General features: G+C 49.0%; 7 protein-coding genes across 7 annotated transcripts; 1 reads left to right on the top strand and 6 right to left on the bottom strand.

The window, feature by feature from the left end:
* Positions 1-106: 106 nt before the first annotated feature.
* Positions 107-2,150, top strand: HD556DRAFT_1313919 (cytochrome P450; the record flags this gene model as incomplete). The annotated part of the gene is given in 12 exon segments (XM_041300861.1): positions 107-317; positions 372-408; positions 428-495; positions 639-729; positions 778-929; positions 991-1,106; positions 1,159-1,288; positions 1,351-1,364; positions 1,412-1,591; positions 1,642-1,698; positions 1,842-1,956; positions 2,014-2,150. 12 exon segments carry the CDS (start codon positions 107-109, stop codon positions 2,148-2,150), a joined length of 1,308 nt encoding a protein of 435 aa, XP_041153321.1.
* A 931-nt stretch (positions 2,151-3,081) lies between these two features.
* Positions 3,082-7,482, bottom strand: HD556DRAFT_1531347 (uncharacterized protein; the record flags this gene model as incomplete). The annotated part of the gene is made up of 10 exons (XM_041309494.1): positions 3,082-4,862; positions 4,916-5,060; positions 5,113-5,298; positions 5,348-5,530; positions 5,592-5,735; positions 5,791-5,898; positions 5,952-6,107; positions 6,156-6,332; positions 6,402-6,512; positions 6,589-7,482. 10 exons carry the CDS (start codon positions 7,480-7,482, stop codon positions 3,199-3,201), a joined length of 3,768 nt encoding a protein of 1,255 aa, XP_041153322.1. The 3' UTR covers positions 3,082-3,198.
* A 556-nt stretch (positions 7,483-8,038) lies between these two features.
* HD556DRAFT_1419058 (cytochrome P450) lies at positions 8,039-9,279 on the bottom strand (the record flags this gene model as incomplete). The annotated part of the gene is made up of 6 exons (XM_041304431.1): positions 8,039-8,196; positions 8,247-8,384; positions 8,437-8,608; positions 8,716-8,733; positions 8,830-9,030; positions 9,126-9,279. Coding segments are annotated over 6 exons (762 nt in total), but the record flags the coding sequence as incomplete, so codon positions are not given.
* An 800-nt stretch (positions 9,280-10,079) lies between these two features.
* HD556DRAFT_1419076 (uncharacterized protein) lies at positions 10,080-10,403 on the bottom strand. Its single transcript, XM_041304432.1, has one exon. It carries the CDS (start codon positions 10,384-10,386, stop codon positions 10,129-10,131), a length of 258 nt encoding a protein of 85 aa, XP_041153324.1. The 5' UTR covers positions 10,387-10,403; the 3' UTR covers positions 10,080-10,128.
* Positions 10,404-12,239: 1,836 nt separating this feature from the next.
* Positions 12,240-14,637, bottom strand: HD556DRAFT_1539857 (uncharacterized protein). The gene is made up of 3 exons (XM_041309729.1): positions 14,314-14,637; positions 14,117-14,261; positions 12,240-14,063 (listed from the first exon to the last, which is right to left on the bottom strand). Exons 1-3 carry the CDS (start codon positions 14,548-14,550, stop codon positions 12,397-12,399), a joined length of 2,049 nt encoding a protein of 682 aa, XP_041153325.1. The 5' UTR covers positions 14,551-14,637; the 3' UTR covers positions 12,240-12,396.
* A 1,563-nt stretch (positions 14,638-16,200) lies between these two features.
* Positions 16,201-17,651, bottom strand: HD556DRAFT_87997 (uncharacterized protein). Its single transcript, XM_041311916.1, has one exon. It carries the CDS (start codon positions 17,415-17,417, stop codon positions 16,338-16,340), a length of 1,080 nt encoding a protein of 359 aa, XP_041153326.1. The 5' UTR covers positions 17,418-17,651; the 3' UTR covers positions 16,201-16,337.
* HD556DRAFT_1419121 (uncharacterized protein) lies at positions 17,500-18,177 on the bottom strand. The gene has a single exon (XM_041304433.1). It carries the CDS (start codon positions 18,166-18,168, stop codon positions 17,635-17,637), a length of 534 nt encoding a protein of 177 aa, XP_041153327.1. The 5' UTR covers positions 18,169-18,177; the 3' UTR covers positions 17,500-17,634.
* Positions 18,178-18,913: the final 736 nt, after the last annotated feature.

Consider the following 18,913-nt stretch of genomic DNA (forward strand, 5'->3'; position numbering starts at 1 on the left):
GAGGCACATCACCAAGTTGCATATAAATCGCCGTCGATTACTGCACTTCCCCGTGGTTATAAGGACGGTCGTGTTGTATACAGTTTGCTTATCCACTGCTCGAATCATGGCCCTTGCAGTTGATCGCCACCTTGCTATCCTCGCCGGCATTTCTCTTTCCTTTGTCGCCGTCAAGGCACTTAGGCGGTTCATCAAAAAGCGACAGAATAATGCTCCTCTTCCTCCTGGCCCAGTGCCCCTCCCACTGTTGGGGAGCGTATTATCTATCAACGCTTATGAGCCTTGGCCGACTTACACCGAGTGGAGTGCTGTGTATGGTACGTGAACAGATACCATATATAGGGCATACGTAGTGTGAATCATTACATCAGGGGACTTGCTCTTCGTGCGAAGTCTAGACGAGGAAATGTTCGTGATCAATTCTCAGCACATCGCAGAAGCCTTACTGGACAAGCGTTCTCGTATTGACCATATCTAGCAACACTCGTGCCGTGGGTTCGTTCAGTATTCCTTTATTCAACCAGGCTGAGGTTCTCGCAGATATGGCTTGTCGATCAACTTTGGATTCACAGCTTATGGCGATGAATGGCGTCTTTGCAAACGACTTTTCCACTAAACTTTCCGTCCCGACTCTGCAGCAAAATTTCGCCCGATGCAGATCAAGTGTGCTCGTGAGATTATCGTCAACCTAGTCGATGACCCTCAAAATTATCACGACCATTTCGCAACGTCAGCAAATAATTTTCACGAGTTGAATCATTATTTATCTATCCACAGATTCTCGTTATCTGTTGTGATGTCAACTGTATATGACTACGATATCGGTGCTCTTGATGATCCTATGGTACAGACCGTGATAAAGGCATTGGTTCCAGGCTTGACCGTGTTGACCCCAGAGAGAGCATTACTACTCAAAACCTTTCCCTTCTGTGAGCTCAACTCTCCTGGATGAGATAGCGTTAATATGACACGCACTTTTGTGAAATGTAGTACTAAAGGTACCTGACTGGTGCTGGGGATCCTCGATCAAGCGTAGTGCTCGAGGTTCGAGGGAGCGCCTCAATGCAATGGCCGACATACCATTTCGATATGTGCAGCAGCACATGGTGGGTGTTTATCTTTCTCTTGATTCTAGACATTGACTCGGCTCTTGGGAAGGCCGACAGCTCGTTGGTCGCTCAGTCCTCGATGGTTGCAGAAAATTTGCGACGGATGGAGAGGCAAGAGGAGGCATTCAAACCTATATTCGAGAATGCATTGAATAAAGCAGGTACTACTGCTATTATAGGTAAGTAAGCAAGCCTTTTGACGGGCAATGCTGTGCTCTCAACATGCACTAATATTGCGCAGCTTCATATGAGACGGTAAGTAGACTATTCCATATGTTCTCCGCTCCTCATCCCCGTTACAGACTGCGGCAACTTTGATGGTTTTTTTCCTGGCCATGGTATTATATCCTGAAGTTCAGAAACGCGCACAAGCGGAAATCGACTCGGTGGTTGGAAAAGAACGGTTGAGGACAGAGCATCGCTACCCTACATCGATGCAGTCGTGCGAGAGACTTGGCGATGGCAGCCTGTCGTGCCTCTTGGTATTCTTCCCTGCCAAGTAATCTGACCTGTGCTGAACATGACCTCATAGGCGTACCACATGCCACTTCGAGTGATGATGTATACAATGGGTATTTCATTCCAAAAGGTCCGCTGTTTTTGTCTTGGAATCAAAGCAATGATCATTTATAGTATTGTGCATCAGGCGCAATCATCACATACAACACATGGTCTGATATGTTCCTCCCAGCTTTCGTGGTACTGACTTGATTGTTTACACGGGATGAAAAGCGGTACCCCGACGCATCTAATTTTATACCAGAGAGGTTCATCGACAGCGATGGCGCGTTGACAAGTGATGACCCCGCACAATACATTTTCGGCCTCGGCCGGCGTATATGTCCAGGTTCGTTAACTTATTCTAACCCTACAAAAGCTTTACCGACAGATAGACTTTGATCAGGGCGGTATAACGCTGATTCCTCCGCGTGGGCTGCCATTGCGATCATGTTAGCCACATTGGATATTTCTTCTGCCAAAGATAGCCAGGGAAAAGCGATCAACTTTACTCCCAAGTTTATCCCAGGAGTGGTTCGGTAAACCTTCCCTTGCAGTATTTCGGCGCGGTCTCACATTCATTCAGACCTTGTGGACAGTTGGCGGACTGCCGAGTTTTGAGAGCAGTGATGGCAGTTTGCTATCCGTGGTCTGATTGGGAACAGCTAGAGGATCGAGTATTTCCTGCTAATGTATACTAGGTCAGCAGACGCGATGAACGTGTCCAGTTCTTCGAGGGCTATGACATTTTTGTACCTCTACCAACAAAAAGTGATTGTGATACGGAGACAAATAATTTTCAATAAGTCTGCGTTTGTCACTTTGTCTTTTTCTTCCTGTGGATATGGAGGTTAGCCGAGCGCAGAACCTCGCCAGTGACAGTGTATAGTTTTGGCCCTGTGGAACAACCTCACCTCCCCCAGTCGACATTTACATGCTGGTCTCCTAAATATTCTCATCTCATGCTCGTTATTCCTTACGTATGAACGCGTCTACCCCTAGTAAGTATAGTTCCCATAGTTGCTTGTTCATTGGATCGAAGTATGAAGCTGTGGAGTAAAGGAGACATGGCTGACGCCACTACTACGCTACAACGAATTTCCGTGGCCAGGAAATCCGGTCCAGTGTGATAGTGATGCCCGCTGCGTTGAAGTGCATTCGATGTTGGCTATCCGGTGAGCATCTTGCGATTGCAGCAGAGTCCAGACAGTAATATCTAATTGACAACCCAAGCCTCATCTATGCACCAGGGAATGCGCTGGGTTACTACACTAGATTACAGTCTGCCACCGCATACGAACAATCGCGTATGCTCCATTGCAAACGAACTATTAATTAGGTGCTTTCAGGATGTAAGTTCGCCATAGCCACGAATCCAAACAACCGGATGTGTTACTCAACACGGTCCAAGTGCACATGTTGACTTTAATGCAGACACACGATATCGTCCTCTCCAACCACCTTGAGAGTACATGGTGCCTCTGCATGTCAAATTTTGAGATCTTGTATTTGCGAGGGTCATTTGCAGGGTATGTATGATATATGAGGCTATGATAATGTGATCGTCAACGTGTTGTAAAAAACCATTCAGCTACAAGATGTCTAGGGTCCTGATGTTCATAATGTTAATCGAAGCCGGATCTTTCACCTGCGCAATGATATATTGGTCCGACGCGACCCTCTTGTATTCTCCAACGTGTTGCTGCGCTACCAAAAGTGCGCTGAAAGCCTGCCCAAGGTGAACCATCAAACGCAATGATCGTGAGTGAACATCCGAGTCAACTGACAACTTCTCTTCTCCAGGTGAGTTGCTGGACCGCTCGTCAGCGTCGTCTGATCCAGACTCGGACTCGGACCAATCCCCTACGCTCTCCACTTCGTCTGCAAAGGTGGGCTGCTCTGAAAAATCAGGCAGCCCAAGGAGACGACGGTCCCATGGACGGACAAGAAAGAACGTCTGCTGAGTGGGCCTTGTGCGCGAGAATTGAATTAGGGTCTCGTCCGTGGTGATCAGCAAGTCTCGCAGCCCATCTGCTTTCACTCCATACGTGAAATGGGCAGTACGGCCCCGCTTCCGTTTGACTTCCGTGACAGGGAATGCGATGCAAGGCAGACGGAGTCTGCAGTTCGCAAATAGGGGAGCATTCATGTTCTTGAGTAGATTATACAAGTTCGAAGCTGAATCCACAGGCACAATGTTTCGCAACGAAGAGACCGCTGTCTGAATCTCATCGTCAGACAATGATGGTAGGGAGTATGGCGGGGTTGCATATGAGATGATGTCGGCTGGAAGGCAACTATTGAACTCGGACGATTGTCCGACCCAGTCCAGGCAAGTGATGTCACCCGACCGAGACACGAGATCCTGCAGGAGCCGGCCGAGCGCGCTCTGCTTCCTCTCCCCATAGATGACAGGTAGGTGGACGTCGAAGATACCAAATAACGAGTACGCGGTGTCTTCCTGCACAGTGGTGACGCGCTTCGATGCCCATTGCAGTTTCTGTCTAGGGTCTCTCATCCCTGGATTGAAGGAGATCAGGGCCTGTGCATCTATTCCCGTCGCATCCTCCAACTCCTTCATGATTGCTGGGGACTCTTTGTGGTTGGGAGTGCGATCGTTTCGATATAATGACCAGTCGTTCTGATAAAATATAACGACTTTCGGAGCGACGAATTCTTGAAAAGTCCATCCTCGTTCGTTCCACACACTGCTCGCCAGTGCGCCGGACTGGGATGAAGGAGGAACATCGGATAGGTAGACGATGGTGAGCGCCGAGTGACGGTACCAGACGAACATGGATTGGACCGATTCTCCAAGCTCGGCGTTGTTGGTCTTATCGATGCAGCATGTATCCATCCACGCCCAGAGATACCCCGCATCACGAGCGATTTTGCAGAACGACTGCAGTTTCGTGATGCCACCAAGTCCCTTCAACTCGCGCACATCTTTATTTTGGATGTGGTGCAGCAACACCTCCGTCTCTTCCCACCTGTGTGATAGCAAAACGCAACGGAAGTGCGTCGCCACCACCTCCTTGGTGCGTTCCATTTGCAGATCCGAATACTTCGTTATGGATGACAAAAGCTCCTTGTACTCTGAACTTGTTTTGAAGGAGTTCAGCTGTGCTGCTCGGTCGCACAGAATCCCCGTGGAGGTGTTGAGCAGACGAAGGGGGGCGTTGCTGAGTTCAATCCAAACCGCTCTTCGGATAGCGTCTTCTGCTTCCGATGGACGGACGTACTGCCGACGCAGATCTGCAGAACAAGATAGGCATTACGAGACGAGGTAGCGATGTTCCATGTCTCACCTCGTATCTGCACTTCTGGAGCATTGTCTAACTTGGACAACATGATTGTGAAGGCCTCAATGGCTTCATCATAACGTTGCGCGCCACGCAGCGCTGAGTGTGACAACTGGTACCCAACATGAGATGAAGGGTTGAGTTTGGTGACCTGTGCATCGCCGAAGTCAACATTAGCTACGAAAACGTGGATGCCATCGCACCTTTTGCGCGTCGAGTAGCGCATCCTCCCATAACATTTTACATAACTTTGCCTCGCTGCGATTTGCAAAGAATATATAGGATGCAGAATCCAGGTCGATCGCCATCGAGTATAGGTCAATAGCCTCGTCGTAATCGCTTGCAGCGAAGGCAGCCTCTCCATTGGCAGCGCAGAGTGCGCTGCATTCCTGTTTGAAATCTGAGAAGAATACAGGTGAGGATTATCGCCTGCGCGACATTACTGGCTATAGACTCGCCGTTGGACCAATCAAGGCAGTCGGCATTGGTGATTTCGTCACTTGAAGCCATCATGTGTTGGTATGATTTCACGGCATCTTGAAGTTTACCCGCCCGAAGGAGTGCATCACACCGTTTATGGTGTGCATTTCGCCACAACGACTTCAGGTCCCAGCCAAAGAGCTAGACAAAGGATTCAGTTATGAAAAGCATTATACATGCATCATCTTGATTCTTGACGTACCACCACCAAATCCTCATATATTTCATGGATGTTCGATTTCGATGATGAATCGCGAGAGTCGAGAGCGGCAGTGAAATGGTCGGCAGCTTCGTCATAGCGTGCGCCATTCAAGGCTTTGATCCCGAGTTGAACGTGTAGATATGCCTAATGTGCGAGTTGTAAAGATGAGTGTTGATGACCAAGCATGGATGATACTTACTTGCACGATATCACATGCGAGAGTATCGGTATTCGGACAACCGGTAGCGAGCTTTGTGAGGAGCAGGTTTGCCTCGTCATGTTGATCTGCATTAAAAAGCGCGATGGCCTGAAATACGTGATGAAGTGAAGAATATGCGAGGCAAATGTAACACACCATACCTTGATCAATAGCAGAAAATGAAGGATTTCCGAATCCTGGTCCGTGTACATGGATGCAACATCAAATGCTGCCCTCGCATCCAGGACCCGGCCTTTTCCACAGAGGGCAATACCCTCGGAGATATAGCCCGTCAAAGAGGGCTGAATCCCGATGGACTATGTCACCGTCGAGTTAGCCCTTTATAAGGCGGCGATAATTCTCACCTTGATTGCGTCCAGAAGGGCGCGGTCCCAGTCGCATTTTCGCGCCATGACGAGTGACCGATGGGCGTAGGAAGTATGGTCGTTCGGACTGGTGTTGATATCTTGAGTGAGTAGTGTTTTGGCGGTAGATAAGTCTCCATTTAGACATGCAATACGGGAGGTCATGATGGCTAGGATCTGCAGGAAACATGCTCTAATTGTGGTATAAATGAGTCAAGAACGGAAGCATGCCTTTGAGCGATGGACGCAGGGAGTATGGTTGTTCGCATCGGTATTGATATCTTGCATGAGTAGTTCTTCGTCAGTAGATAAGTCTCCATCTATGCAGGCATCGCGGACTGTTGTGGTGGCAATAGTCTGCAAGAAGCATGCTTGATTTGTGGTATATGAGTCAGAGACGGAAACATGCCTTTGGATGTATACCCTGAGGTACTGTCCACTCTGAGATCATCTTATCGTCACCTCCACTGAAGATGTGATTGCCGTCCACGGAGAAAGTGACGCATGTCGTGGCGAATGAGTGCTTGAAGACGGCAATGGTTTGTCGATCTGAGAGCTGCAAGAGGCGAACATGGTTGTCACTAGATGCGGATGCGACGAGTGTGCCAGCAGGATGAATGGCAATGGCTTGGATGTGGTCAGTGTGGCCCGTCCAAGGATCACCGACCTGCTTCCAGGTTTTTGTATCCCATTCACGTATAGTAGGATCGCTATCACTGCCGCCTGTGAGAAGGCGTGTGCCATCGGGCGTCCACACGAGTGACATGTTATCTCCTATGTGAGCCTTGAATGATGTGACGTGTTTCCTCGTGCCTGAATTGTAAATTTGAATATTCTCATATGTTGCGATGGCAAGAAGTTCTCCAGACGGTGAATACCGTATGCAGTGGACATAGCCACACTCGATCGGATTTCCTTGCAGCTGCCAGGTTTTGGTATTCCACAGTTTCGTCATTTTGTCATATGAACCAGTGGCCAGCACTGTTCCATCGGGAGAAAAATCCAGCGAGGAGATCTCACCAAAGGAGTGTGCGATTTTGGTGAGTGATTTGCCAGTTTCTCCGTGCCAGACGATGACCTCTCCCTTGGTATCACCGCTTGCTATCAATTGCCCATCTCGTGATACCGCCAATTTGATCACCCAATTGCGATGCCCCTCCATCTTCTTCAACACAACACCTGTCTTCAAGTCCCACAGACGAAGCGTTTTGTCGAGCGAGCTCATAACCATCCGACGTCTATCAGGGAAAACTGCGACTGCAGTTATGCAATCTTCATGGCCTTTGAACGATCGCAGGGGAGTGGTGATTGTAATGAGCCCAGACATTTTACTGGATGTTGATGGTATGGAATACGGACGAGGCTAAACTTTGGAGGGATTATATCTTTCTCTAAGCTGCATGGAGGGTGTATGGTGTGTTTTATGGTGCTTCACAGCTTGCCTCATTTCAATAGACGCCCAGGATATCTAAGGCTGTTCGTGCCCACGCCTCCATTACTGTAATGCACTCACCCTATTGTCATACCCGCTGTCCTCGACAGTATGCACATCTGCAGCGCATGCATGCGTCCGACTCTTGTCTTCGCAGCTTCCAACATATATCCCATCGCATCAAGTCGAGCAGTCCGTGCTTTCCAGCGCTCTGTCTATCCTGCATGAATACCGTTGTTTTTTGCATCTAGCAGCTACTCCAGCTTATCACCACGTTACTCCTTCGAATGCATGTATATAGTTTACTGCAATATCAATTCTCCATCTAACAGACTTCGAAGATCCTTGTGTGCGCAAGATGCAACTGACTCGCCTTACATTTAACCTCTATTTGGCAGGTGGCAGGCCTCTTCCCATGTTGCATAATAAATGTGGAGCAAACTTGAATATGCTGACGGATAACGAAAGCCAACGACACTAAAAACAAAGGTAATACATGATTTCACCCCAGAACCATATCCGCACAGCTCTTAGCATTGCATTTTTACCAACTGCGATACCCTTTCCTTCCTGTGGCGAGGGGTGAATATACACGGGAATACAGGGTGCCTGCATCGACTGCCTCAGATAAAATGTAGGGGTCCCTGAGGATGACTCACGTCGTTAAGCCTCCCGTCCATTCCACTCCTTCAGCATCAGGCCCGACATTCCACCCTGGCGCACGTTCCAACCGGAAAACAGCTAGAATATTCACAACTGCGGCGAATAAAGAAGCCTCGGCGACATGTCGTCCAACACTGTTGAAAGGTGAGGCAAACCCGTCTATTCGCAAAACTCTAAGCGTCGTACCAAATACGCCTTCCAAATCCGAAAACGAAGGAAATATCATCACTGGCAGGGCCGTGTGTTGACGGCTCTTCGACGACTTTTGACATGTGACGCTCGGGTATGAACCTCGTCGGGTTAGGATATTTATCTGGATTGCGCGCCATAAACCTTGCATAAGAAGAGATGGTTATGTCTGATCTTTGTTCACTTGATATAATGACTCACCGTGCGTTGGGTACTACAGTAGCCCCTTAAAAACAGTTTTAGAAGAGGGATAGGTCTCTCAGTCCATAGACTGACCTTTTGGAATATAGTAGCCTTCCTAGATGTCGTCATTTACCGTGGCATGTGCGACGCCTAAATCCACAGTCAGTGACCGTGCTAACCGGAGTTTGACGAGTCAAGAGTGCTGACCCAGAGGGGCGACAGGGAACCACCTCAGCGTCTCCAGTATGATGGCATTGATGTAGGGCATAGAAGCGCGATCGTCCCAGTCGGGCAATCTTTCGAGAGTTTCCCCAATGACAGAATCAATCTCTGCTTGCGCACGTGTCTGCACCTCGGGATATAGAACCATCGCGAGCAGGAAGATGTATAAACTGGACGTCGTCTGGGCTTGCAATTGGTCAGTATATAGAAATCGCGTCAAAGTATACAGTTCCTGAGGCGGCTTGGAGCACGGAGAAAATGAGTAGAGATTTGTCACGAACCAGCATAACCAGTTGCACTGGATTCCTTGATCCCTTTCTCAAGAACAGCGGCCTCCCGTTCATCTTGTGTTTTAACTGGTATACGTTTCAATGCATCCGGCACTACGGATGGTGCAGCTGCCGTCCCCGCGGCCTGAGAATCATCATGAGTCTCATCTAAATAAAGACTCGGGATGGCAGTTTGCTGCTGTCCGTGGTCTGATTGAGAGCAGCTAGGTAACGTAATAATCGAATCAAGTACTTCCTGCCAGTACTTGCATACCAGGTCAGTAGACACGATGAAGGTGACCAGTTCTTCGAGGGCTATGACGTTTTGGTGACGGGGTCATTATCGACGTAGATGTACCCTGATTGCAAGGATGGGAAGCAAGCGTGAACTTCATCGCTGTCGAGGGAAGCCATTTGATCACTATTGCCAAGGAAGTGTCACAGTCGATCACGAGGCCTTCAAAGGAAGGACTTATTCGAACAAATTGGGGTGCTAGGCAGTTGTTCCATAGAAATTTCAAATCGGTCAACTGTCGGAGTTTGAAAACTTAACTCTCCTCGTGCCAGAAAGAACTGTAGATTAATACATTTGTTTGTTGTTATGTGATTCTGAAAGGCCTTGCACAAACTACCTCAACGTTCATTTCAAATTATTTGTTACATTCGAAGCTCCGAGTCGGAAAAACATGTATAAACTACTTGCAGTCTCGACCAGAGGTACGTTAATCCCTTACTGCATATACATGTTGACTTGCGCTGATGTTAAAGAATCAAAGTTTGGCAAGTAGACAAGAGTAATGGAAATTGGAACGTCCAAGATGACTGGAAGGCGAGCATGTTGGAAGACGCGTATTTGCGCTTACCAGCCAATTAATCGATGCTACCGTCTCCAAACAAAGATGGGCTCACCCAGAATTTGGGACCATACTCGCATCCGCCTTTTTCGACCGTACAGTCAAGATTTGGGAGCTGCATCAACAACTGATTCCTAAACGAATGGTGCTGGTGCCGGGTCTCAGGCTGTTTCATGTGGTTCCTCAAGATGGGTGGAAAGGGCCGTATTGGTTGATGCAAGAGGCACTGTCCGCGCAGTCGAATTTGCCCCTGGGTTGAAGTTGGTACGTCCGGCGTTCATTCCATTCAGAGATTTACGAGAGCTTCTGCAAGGTAACTGGCTCTTCCGATAATCATGTCCGCATCTACGAGTGCTTGGAACAATCATTGCTAGCCACATGGCAACTTTCAGAAGAAGTCGATGTCTCAATGCTCCCATCTGTGTCACTGTCCTCATCGTAATCCGTGGCGTTTGCGACACAAACACAAACAAGCGCAACTCTTGAGGGTGCTTCTGCAACCCTGGTCGCTCAAGCCCTGCAACAATCGTAAAACCCAGCTACTCTCAGGGACGACCCGGAATGGGGAATTGATGGAGGGTGGTGCATATCATGGTGTAAAGATAGATATTGGGGGGAGATCATCGCGGCTGTGGGGTATCTGGCGCTATCAAAGTATTGTCACACTCCATTTTGTGGCATCGCTCACTCTGAATCACAGATTATACAATTATCTCCCTCTCATCGCATTCATCCTGGACGCGACGCGTCACTTGCTACCTGGGCGGCAAGCACATCCTCAGCGGAGACGATAAAATGATCTTAGAGTGGACAGTGCCCAATTCAAAGGTATGTTTCCATCCTGGACTCATGTACCATAATTCGAGCATGTTTCACGCAGATCCCAGCCATCACGACAGCCCCCTTCGCCACAGTTCCGGACCCAACGCTCATCCGACAATTTTCTCACATCACTCTGCAGTGGCTGGCTGCTGAAGGGCCTACGTGTCACAGTTTCATCTGAACAGGCAACCACGCTTCATAAAGGTAAGTTCGTGTCCTTTGACAACATCATCTGCGTCTCAGATGTAGAAGCTTCACCCATCGCCCGGACTTCCCAGGAATCAGAGGCTGAGACTGCGAAGCCTACACTAGGGAAGCTCGGATGGTCGATCGAGAACTGATGATCTAGAAGGGCAGAATGACATGGAGCATGAGGAAGGAGCTATGCTACATCCAGGTCTCTGCCTATTGGATTTCCTTCCACCCGCCATGTTTTTGTGTTCCAGAGCTCTACTGTGTTGTCCATCAAGCCACTTGCCAGAAATGTGCTGTCTGGAGAAAAGTCGAGCGAGAAAATCTTGTTGGAGTGGACTTTGACTCGGATGGGCTGGGTGAGAGATTCGCCGTCCCTGTTCCAGGCTATGAGCTCCCCGCCAAAATCACTGTTTGCTATGAATTGCCCGTCTCTCGATACTGCAGCTACTCGTATGCCCCAGTGATGCCCCTCCATCATCTTCAATACGACACTGTTTTCTAAGTCCCATAGACGAAGGGTCTTGTCGTACGAGGCGGTCACCATACGGCATCCATCGGAGAATTCTGCAACTGTAAATACACTATGTCTGTGGCCTCTAAATATTTGACTAGTCGTGGTGATTCGGATGGCAGGATGTTCTTCTTCCGTTATTCTGCTCGAGGTGGACAATGTGGAGCACGATTTGCTGGAGAGCTTGTGAGTGTCTTGATCCAAGAGGTGCCGGGCCTTTTTGCTTCTTCGCAGCCTCAATCTGCATATTAGACGCCCAGGGCATCAGGCACTCGGACCGCTGCAAAGTGCAGGTATCTCCTAGTAAGTATAATTCCCATGGTTGCTTGTTCATTGGATCGAAGTATGAAGCTGTGGAGTAAAGGAGACTTGGCTGACGCCACTACTAACACGCTCGAACGAATATCCGGTCCAGTGTGATATTGATGCCCGCTGCGTTGAAGTGCGTTCGATGTTCGCTATCCGGCGAGCATCTTGCGATTGCAGCAGAGTCCAGACAGTAATATCTAATTGATAACCCAAGCCTGATCTATGCACCAGGGAATGCGCCGGGTTACTACACTAGATTACAGCCTGCCGGCCGCCACTGCATATGAATAATCGTGTATGCTCCATTGCAAACGAACTATGTACTTAAGTAGGTGCTTTCAGGATGTGATTTCGCAAGAGCCATGCACGAATCCAAACAACCGGATGTGTTACTCAACACGGTCCAAGTGCACATGTTGACTCAAATCCAGACACACGGTATCGTCCTCTGCAACCACCTCGAGAGCAGATGGTGCCTCTGCATGTCAAATAATTTTGAAATCTTGTATTTGCGAGGGGTCATTTGCAGGGTATGTATGATATATGAGGCTATGATAATGTGATCGTCGACGTGTTGTAAAAAACCATTCAGCTACAAGATGTCTAGGGTCCTGATATTCGTAATGTCAATCGAAGCCGGGTGTTTCATCTGCGCAATGATATATTGGTCCGACGCGACCCTCTTGTATTCTCCAACGTGTTGCTGCGCTAGCAAAAGTGCGCTGAAAGCCTGCCCAAGGTGAACCATCAAACGCAATGATTGTGAGTGAACATCCAAGTCAACTGACAACTCCTCTTCTCCAGGTGAGTTCCTGGACAACTCTACAGTGTCGTCTAATCCAGACTGGGACTCTGACCAATCCGCTACGCTCTCTCCTTCGTCTGCAAAGGTAAGCTGCTCTGAAAAATCAGGCAGCCCAAGGAGACGACGATCCCATGGACGGACAAGAAAGAACGTCTGCCGAGTGGGTCTTGCGCGCGAGAACTGAATTAGTGTCTTGTCCGCCGTGGTGATCAGTAAGTCTCGAAGCCCATCTGCTTTGACTTCATATGTGGAATGAGCAGCACGACCAGGCCTCCGTTTGACTTCCGTGACACGGAATGCGATGCAAGGAAGACGGAGTCTGCAGTTTGCGAAGAGCGGAGTAGTCGTGTTCTCGAGGAGGTCATACAACTTCAAAGCTGAATTTACAGGCACAATGTTTCGCAACAAAGAGACCGCTGTCTGAATCTCATCGTCAGACAATGATGGTAGGGAGTATGGTGGGATTGCATATGAGATGATGTTGGCTGGAAGGCAGCTATTGAACTCGGACGATTGTCCGACCCAGTCCAGGCAAGTGATGTCGCCCGACCGAGACACGATATCTTGCAGGAGCCGGCCGAGCGCGCTCTGCTTCCTCTCCCCATAGATGACAGGTAGGTGGACGTCGAAGATACCAAATAATGAGTACGCGGTGTCTTCCTGCACAGTGGTGACGCGCTTCGATGCCCATTGCAGTGTCTGTCTAGCATCTCTCATCCCTGGACGGAAGGAGATCAGGGCCTGTGCATCTATTCCCGTCGCACCCTCTAACTCCTTCATGATTGCTTGAGATTCTTTGTGGTTGAGAGAGCGATCGTTGAGATACAACGACCAATCCTTCTGGTAAAATCTAACGACTTTCGGAGCGACAAATTCTTGAAAGGTCCATCCCCGCTCGTTCCAAACACTGTTTGCTAGGGCACCGGGTTGGGACGAAGGAGGGACATCGGATAGGTAGACTATGGTGAGCGCTGAGTGGCGGTACCAGACGAACATGGATTGGACCGATTCTCCAAGCTCGGCGTTGTTGCTCTTATCAATGCAGCATGTATCCATCCACGCCCAGAGGTACCCCGCATCACCAGCGATTTTGCAGAACGACTGCAGTTTCGTGATGCCACCAGATCCCTTCAACTTGCGCACATCTTTATTTTGAATGTGGTGCAGCATCACCTCCGTCTCTTCCCACCTGTGTGATAGCAAAACACAACGGAAGTGCATCGCCACCACCTCCTTGATGCGTTCCATTTCGAGATCCGAATGCTTCGTTATGGATGACAAAAGCTCCTTGTACTCTTGACTTGTTTTGAAGGAGTTTAGCTGTGCTGCTCGGTCGCACAAAAGACCTGTAGAGGTGTTGAGCAGACGAAGGGGGGCGTTGCTGAGTTCAATCCAAACCGCTCTTCGAATAGCATCTTCTGCTTCCGATGGACAGACGTACTGCTGACGCAGATCTGCAGAACAAGATAGGCATTTCGAGACGAGGTAGCAATGTTCCATCACTTACCTCGTATCTGAGCTTCGGGAGCATCGTCCAACTTGGACAACATGATTGTGAAGGCCTCGATGGCCTCTTCGTAACGTTGTGCACCATGCAGCGCTGAGTGTGACAACTGGTACCCAACATGAGATGAAGGGTTGAGTTTGGTGACCTGTGCATCGCCGAAGTCAACATTAGCTACGAAAACGTGGATGCCATCGCACCATTTGCGCATTGAGTAGCGCATCCTCCCATAACATTTTACATAACTTTGCCTCGCTGCGATTTGCAAAGAATATATAGAATGCGGAATCCAGGTCGATCGCCATCGAGTGTAGGTCAATAGGCTTGTCGTATTCGCTTGCAGCAAAGGCAGCCTCTCCATTGGCAGCGCAGAGTGCGCTGCATTCCTGTTTGAAATCTGAGAAGAATACAGGTGAGGATTGTCGCCTGCGCGACATTACGGGTTCTAGACTCGCCGTCAGACCAATCAAGGCAGTCGGCCTTGGTGATTTCGTCACTTGAAGTCATCATGTGTTGGTATGATTTCACGGGATCTTGGAGTTTACCCGCACGAAGGATACCCTGAGGTACTGTCCACTCTGAGATCATCTTATCGTAACCTCCACTGAAGATGTGATTGCCGTCCATGGAGAAAGTGATGCATTCCGTGGAGGATGAGTGCTTGAAAACGGCAATGGTTTGTCGATCTGAGAGCTGCCAGAGACGAACATCCTTGTCACTAGATGCGGATGCAACGAGTGTGCCAGCAGGATGAATGGCAATGGCTCGGATGTGGTCAGTGTGGCCTGTCCAAGGATCACCGACCTGCTTCCAGGTTGTTGTATCCCATTCGCGTGTAGTAGGATCTTCCCTATTGCCACCTGTGAGAAGGCGTGTGCCATCGGGCGTCCATGCGAGTGACAAATTGAATGTTGTGTGAGCCTTGAAGGATACGACGCGCTTCCTTGTGCCTGAATTGTAAATTTGAATATTGTGGTCTGTTGCGATGGCAAGAAGTTCTCCAGACGGTGAATACCGTATGCAGTTGACTCGATCACCACACTCGATCGGATATCCTTGCAGCTGCCGGGTTTGGGTATTCCACAGTTTTGTTGTTGTTTCGTCATATGCACTAGTGGCCAGCACTGTTCCATCGGGAGAAAAATCCAGCGAGATGATATACTTGGGGTGTGCTTTTATTTTGGTGAGTAATTCGCCAGATTCTCCGTGCCAGACGATGACCACTCCTTCGTAATCACCGCTTGCTATCAATTGCCCATCTCGTGATACCACCAATCCCATCACTGCATTGCGATGCCCCTCCATCTTCTTCAACACAACACCTGTATTCAAGTCCCACAGACGAAGCGTGTTGTCCTCCGAGCCCATAACCATCCGACGTTTACTAGGGAAAACTGCGACTCCAGTTATCCCTTTTTCATGGCCTTTGAACGATCGCAGGGGAGTGGTGATCGTAACGGGCTCCGACATTTTACTGGATGTTGATGGTGTGGAATACGGCCGAGGCTAAACGTTAAACTTTGGAGGGTTATGTCTTTCTCCAAGCTACAGAGGGTGTATGGTGCATTTTATGGTGCTTCACACCTGAGGCTCCCACGTTGTCAGGCCTGTTAGACGTACCACTGTGTCGGTGTGCCTGGTCTAAGTCGAGGGGCTTTGAGTGATTCCCTGCCAGTACGAATAATTGTGAATATTTATGGGCCTTTAAGCTCACCTGGCGACAACCTGACACATCCGGACATAGTGCCGATGTTCCTGATCTATTCATAGATGCCGGAGGCTAGGAAACTCCCGTGCTTATGTCAGATACTCCTTGCTCATATAATTTGCTTCCGGTGGACAAATTTAGTGATTTCAGCGCTATCATTTGTACCTCTACCAACAAAAGGTGATTGTGATACAGAGACGATTTTCAATAAGTCTTGTCACTTCGTCTTTGTCTTCCTGTAGATATTGAGGGTAGCCGAGCACGGAACCTCGCCAGTGACAGTGTCTAGTTTTGGCCCTATGGAACAACCAGTTGACATTTACATGCTGGTCTCCTAAATATTCGCATCTCGTGCGCGTTGTTCCTGACAAGCGTCTACCAAGTCAGAGACGACTAATGGTTCAATATCGATTTCATTGAGGTTCCACGTCCGTACATACACTGCCCTACGACTTCCTCTATTCCAAGACTCTAACACAGTATGCAAGTACCGTCAACATATCAAAGGACTAATGATTATTGACCGAAGCTCTCCAGCATGTTGCTGGCTACAGTCCTCAAGTCCTTTGCAGTAATGATGATCCCCTCTACCTGCTCTGAATCTTGCATCTCCTGTCCCATCTCCTGTCGTCGCCTGTTCTCTTGCATGAGCCCCTCCAACTCTTCGACCACGTAATCCACATTGTCGATGAGCTGCTCGAGATCAGATTTCGAAGCAATCTGCATATACTGCTTTGTGCCATCCACAAGGACAAGAAGGAGCTTGAAAGAGCGCGCGTTGTTAATGTCATAGAGAATATACTTCCACGCGCTTCTCATCACGTCCCACCACTGCTGCTCCGTATCAGAATCGAGCGATGTGATCGATGTCTGTTGAGGTGTGATTTGGAGGAGGATGCCAGCTATGTAAAAGGTATGCTGCATGGGTGATTCGGAATAGCAGGACTGTGGAATCATGCTAATGCACCGATCTATGTGGCGGTCCCCAAACAAATGGGGGTGCCAGTCGGAATTTCTTGCGAGGGCACAGACTAGTTCGAGATAGCACAGGTCGCGGTCATAATTGAAAAAGGGGTCGGCATCATCATTGGTGGGTGTTGTACCTGGGTGTGGACAAACCACAGACAAGATAGCGGAGGAGAGCTTAGTCAAAACAATGTCCCGTAGCCTCGCATCGTCAATGACATCGATTGAGGCGATTTGTTCTCGGGCACTGCGAGCAGCGCGAAGAGCGGCATGGCGTAAATGGAGAGGCATGTTGCTGTCCATGCAGGCGATGAGCCTCTCGATGAACAGACGTTGTTTGGCGGGGCTGCAGCACACCCCCATACTACCCAGTAGCAAAAGGATGTCATATGCCGCTTCGTGGTCGTCGAAATATATGAAGTCGAGGTAGTCGACCACCCAGTCGAAGTCTTCTGGCGAGTGGAATTCATTTCCCCACGAAGACAAATCCCACACCCGGGCAGGCTCACGGGATACCTTGGCAGCAGCGAAAGTGAAGTGCAGTGCATTTCGCGGAGCTGCCAACGAAACCGAGGCATCGGATGACCTCACTCGTGAATAAATCTTCCTGCACACATCCAGGTTCCGCATGGAATAGGTTGAACCAAGATAGTGACCTCCGGTAAGCTCAAGGATGCGCCAAATGATATCGAGAAGCTTCCATGCCCGGCGTGCGACTCCTGTGCTATCATTGTCAAGCTCGCCTCCATTCCATGCCCAGGAAGCCTTTTGGAACTGCGCCAAAAGAGACTCGCTGAGTAGAGGCAGAGCAGAACTACATCATCTCTTTGTTAATCATGACAGAAAACTACCAAATGAGTCGATGGCACCTTTTATCAATCCGAATTATGTCTTTCTTGTCAACCTGAGCCCCGACCATGACGCAAGCAAGAAGAGTGCAATTGGCTACGATTTGATTTGACGGAGAGGATGCGGATGATAGCAATTTCGATATCACTGTTATCGCAAGGTTTTCTATGTATTTGTTCACTTGCCCAGTGACGAAGTGATAAGGAAGAAGATGTGACAACCGCTCATAGACAGAGTCAGGGCAAGCCTCTGGGAAAAAAGCACTCCAGCTACTGCCATCTGAACAAAGATCTAGAGTCGTGCTAGGCACCGTTCGGTCGGCTATGCGCACGTAAATCTCATAAAACACGTCGAAGTCTCCTGTCCCGCGGATAATGAATTCGCCGCGGTCAGGATATGCCTGAAGAACACGTCCATAGTATAGGTGAGTTAGAGCCGTTGTACATGCCGACGCCTTCTCCTCCAAAGACGGTACGATGCGCTGCTGAATGTCAACGCAGCTCATAAAAATATCAAAAAGCTGATGCAGCATGTCTGAAACATCAAGATCCAGGGCCCATTCGACCTGCGGGACAAGACTGGCAGCAGCGAGAAATATTTCAGGATCCGTAGATGTCTCGAGCAGCCACTTGACGCTATGCGCTTCGAGATCGCTGGTGGGTATGTCGGGGAGGTCGAGGTTAAGGGTGTCATCATTCTCCGCCAAAACATCCGTATCCTGTTCGAGCGGTTGTGCCTCTGAGTCCACAACATTTGTTGAAGAACTCGGAACCAAAGAACGCAGCCGGTTATGAAGCCTGGTGATGAACTGCCGAAGAGATCGTCGTGTGAATGTACCCATCGCAAGTACAGGGCCTGGGGAGTGAATGAGCCTCGAGTATCTTTGTAATAGTAGATGAGATTGTCACCTCTGAATACTTCAAACAATCGGGTCCATCCCGATCTGACGATACTAAACAATCGTTTGAGCACGCCTGACATGAAACGGTCAAAACCTGTGCACATGGAAGAAGACATAACTCACCTTGCAGTAACGTCGTGGGCCGCTGGAAATAACAGGAAACTCGTTTGAACACCAGGCGTAGAGCCCCTGCAATGTTGATTCAGACGTGGAACGACCATCAGAATTCGGGGAAATGATCTTACTGTCAACGCGGAACACCCGTAATACCATCGATATCGGCGTCTGGAATGGACAAGCAGGAGATATCAAACAAGCCATGACAGTCAGGGAATAAAACAGAAATCCGAAGACCGTCGTCCCGATGATGACCCAG

This window comes from Suillus plorans (genome assembly GCF_016647745.1).
Source record: "Suillus plorans strain S12 chromosome Unknown HD556scaffold_102, whole genome shotgun sequence".
Classification (NCBI taxonomy): Eukaryota; Fungi; Basidiomycota; class Agaricomycetes; order Boletales; family Suillaceae; genus Suillus; species Suillus plorans.

What these genes read in the sequence shown, in the direction of transcription:
- HD556DRAFT_1539857 (XM_041309729.1), bottom strand. Translation starts at nt 14,550, where the DNA reads ATGTCGCGCAGGCGACAATCCTCACCTGTATTCTTCTCAGATTTCAAA. An exon ending in CGCTACTCAATGCGCAAATG is followed by an intron (nt 14,262 to 14,313) that starts GTGCGATGGCAT and finishes GGCGATGCACAG; the next exon opens with GTCACCAAACTCAACCCTTC. An exon ending in TCCCGAAGCTCAGATACGAG is followed by an intron (nt 14,064 to 14,116) that starts GTAAGTGATGGA and finishes CTTGTTCTGCAG; the next exon opens with ATCTGCGTCAGCAGTACGTC.
- HD556DRAFT_1419121 (XM_041304433.1), bottom strand. Translation starts at nt 18,168, where the DNA reads ATGCTGCATCAGCTTTTTGATATTTTTATGAGCTGCGTTGACATTCAG.
- HD556DRAFT_87997 (XM_041311916.1), bottom strand. Translation starts at nt 17,417, where the DNA reads ATGCGGAACCTGGATGTGTGCAGGAAGATTTATTCACGAGTGAGGTCA.
- HD556DRAFT_1419076 (XM_041304432.1), bottom strand. Translation starts at nt 10,386, where the DNA reads ATGGGAGCATTGAGACATCGACTTCTTCTGAAAGTTGCCATGTGGCTA.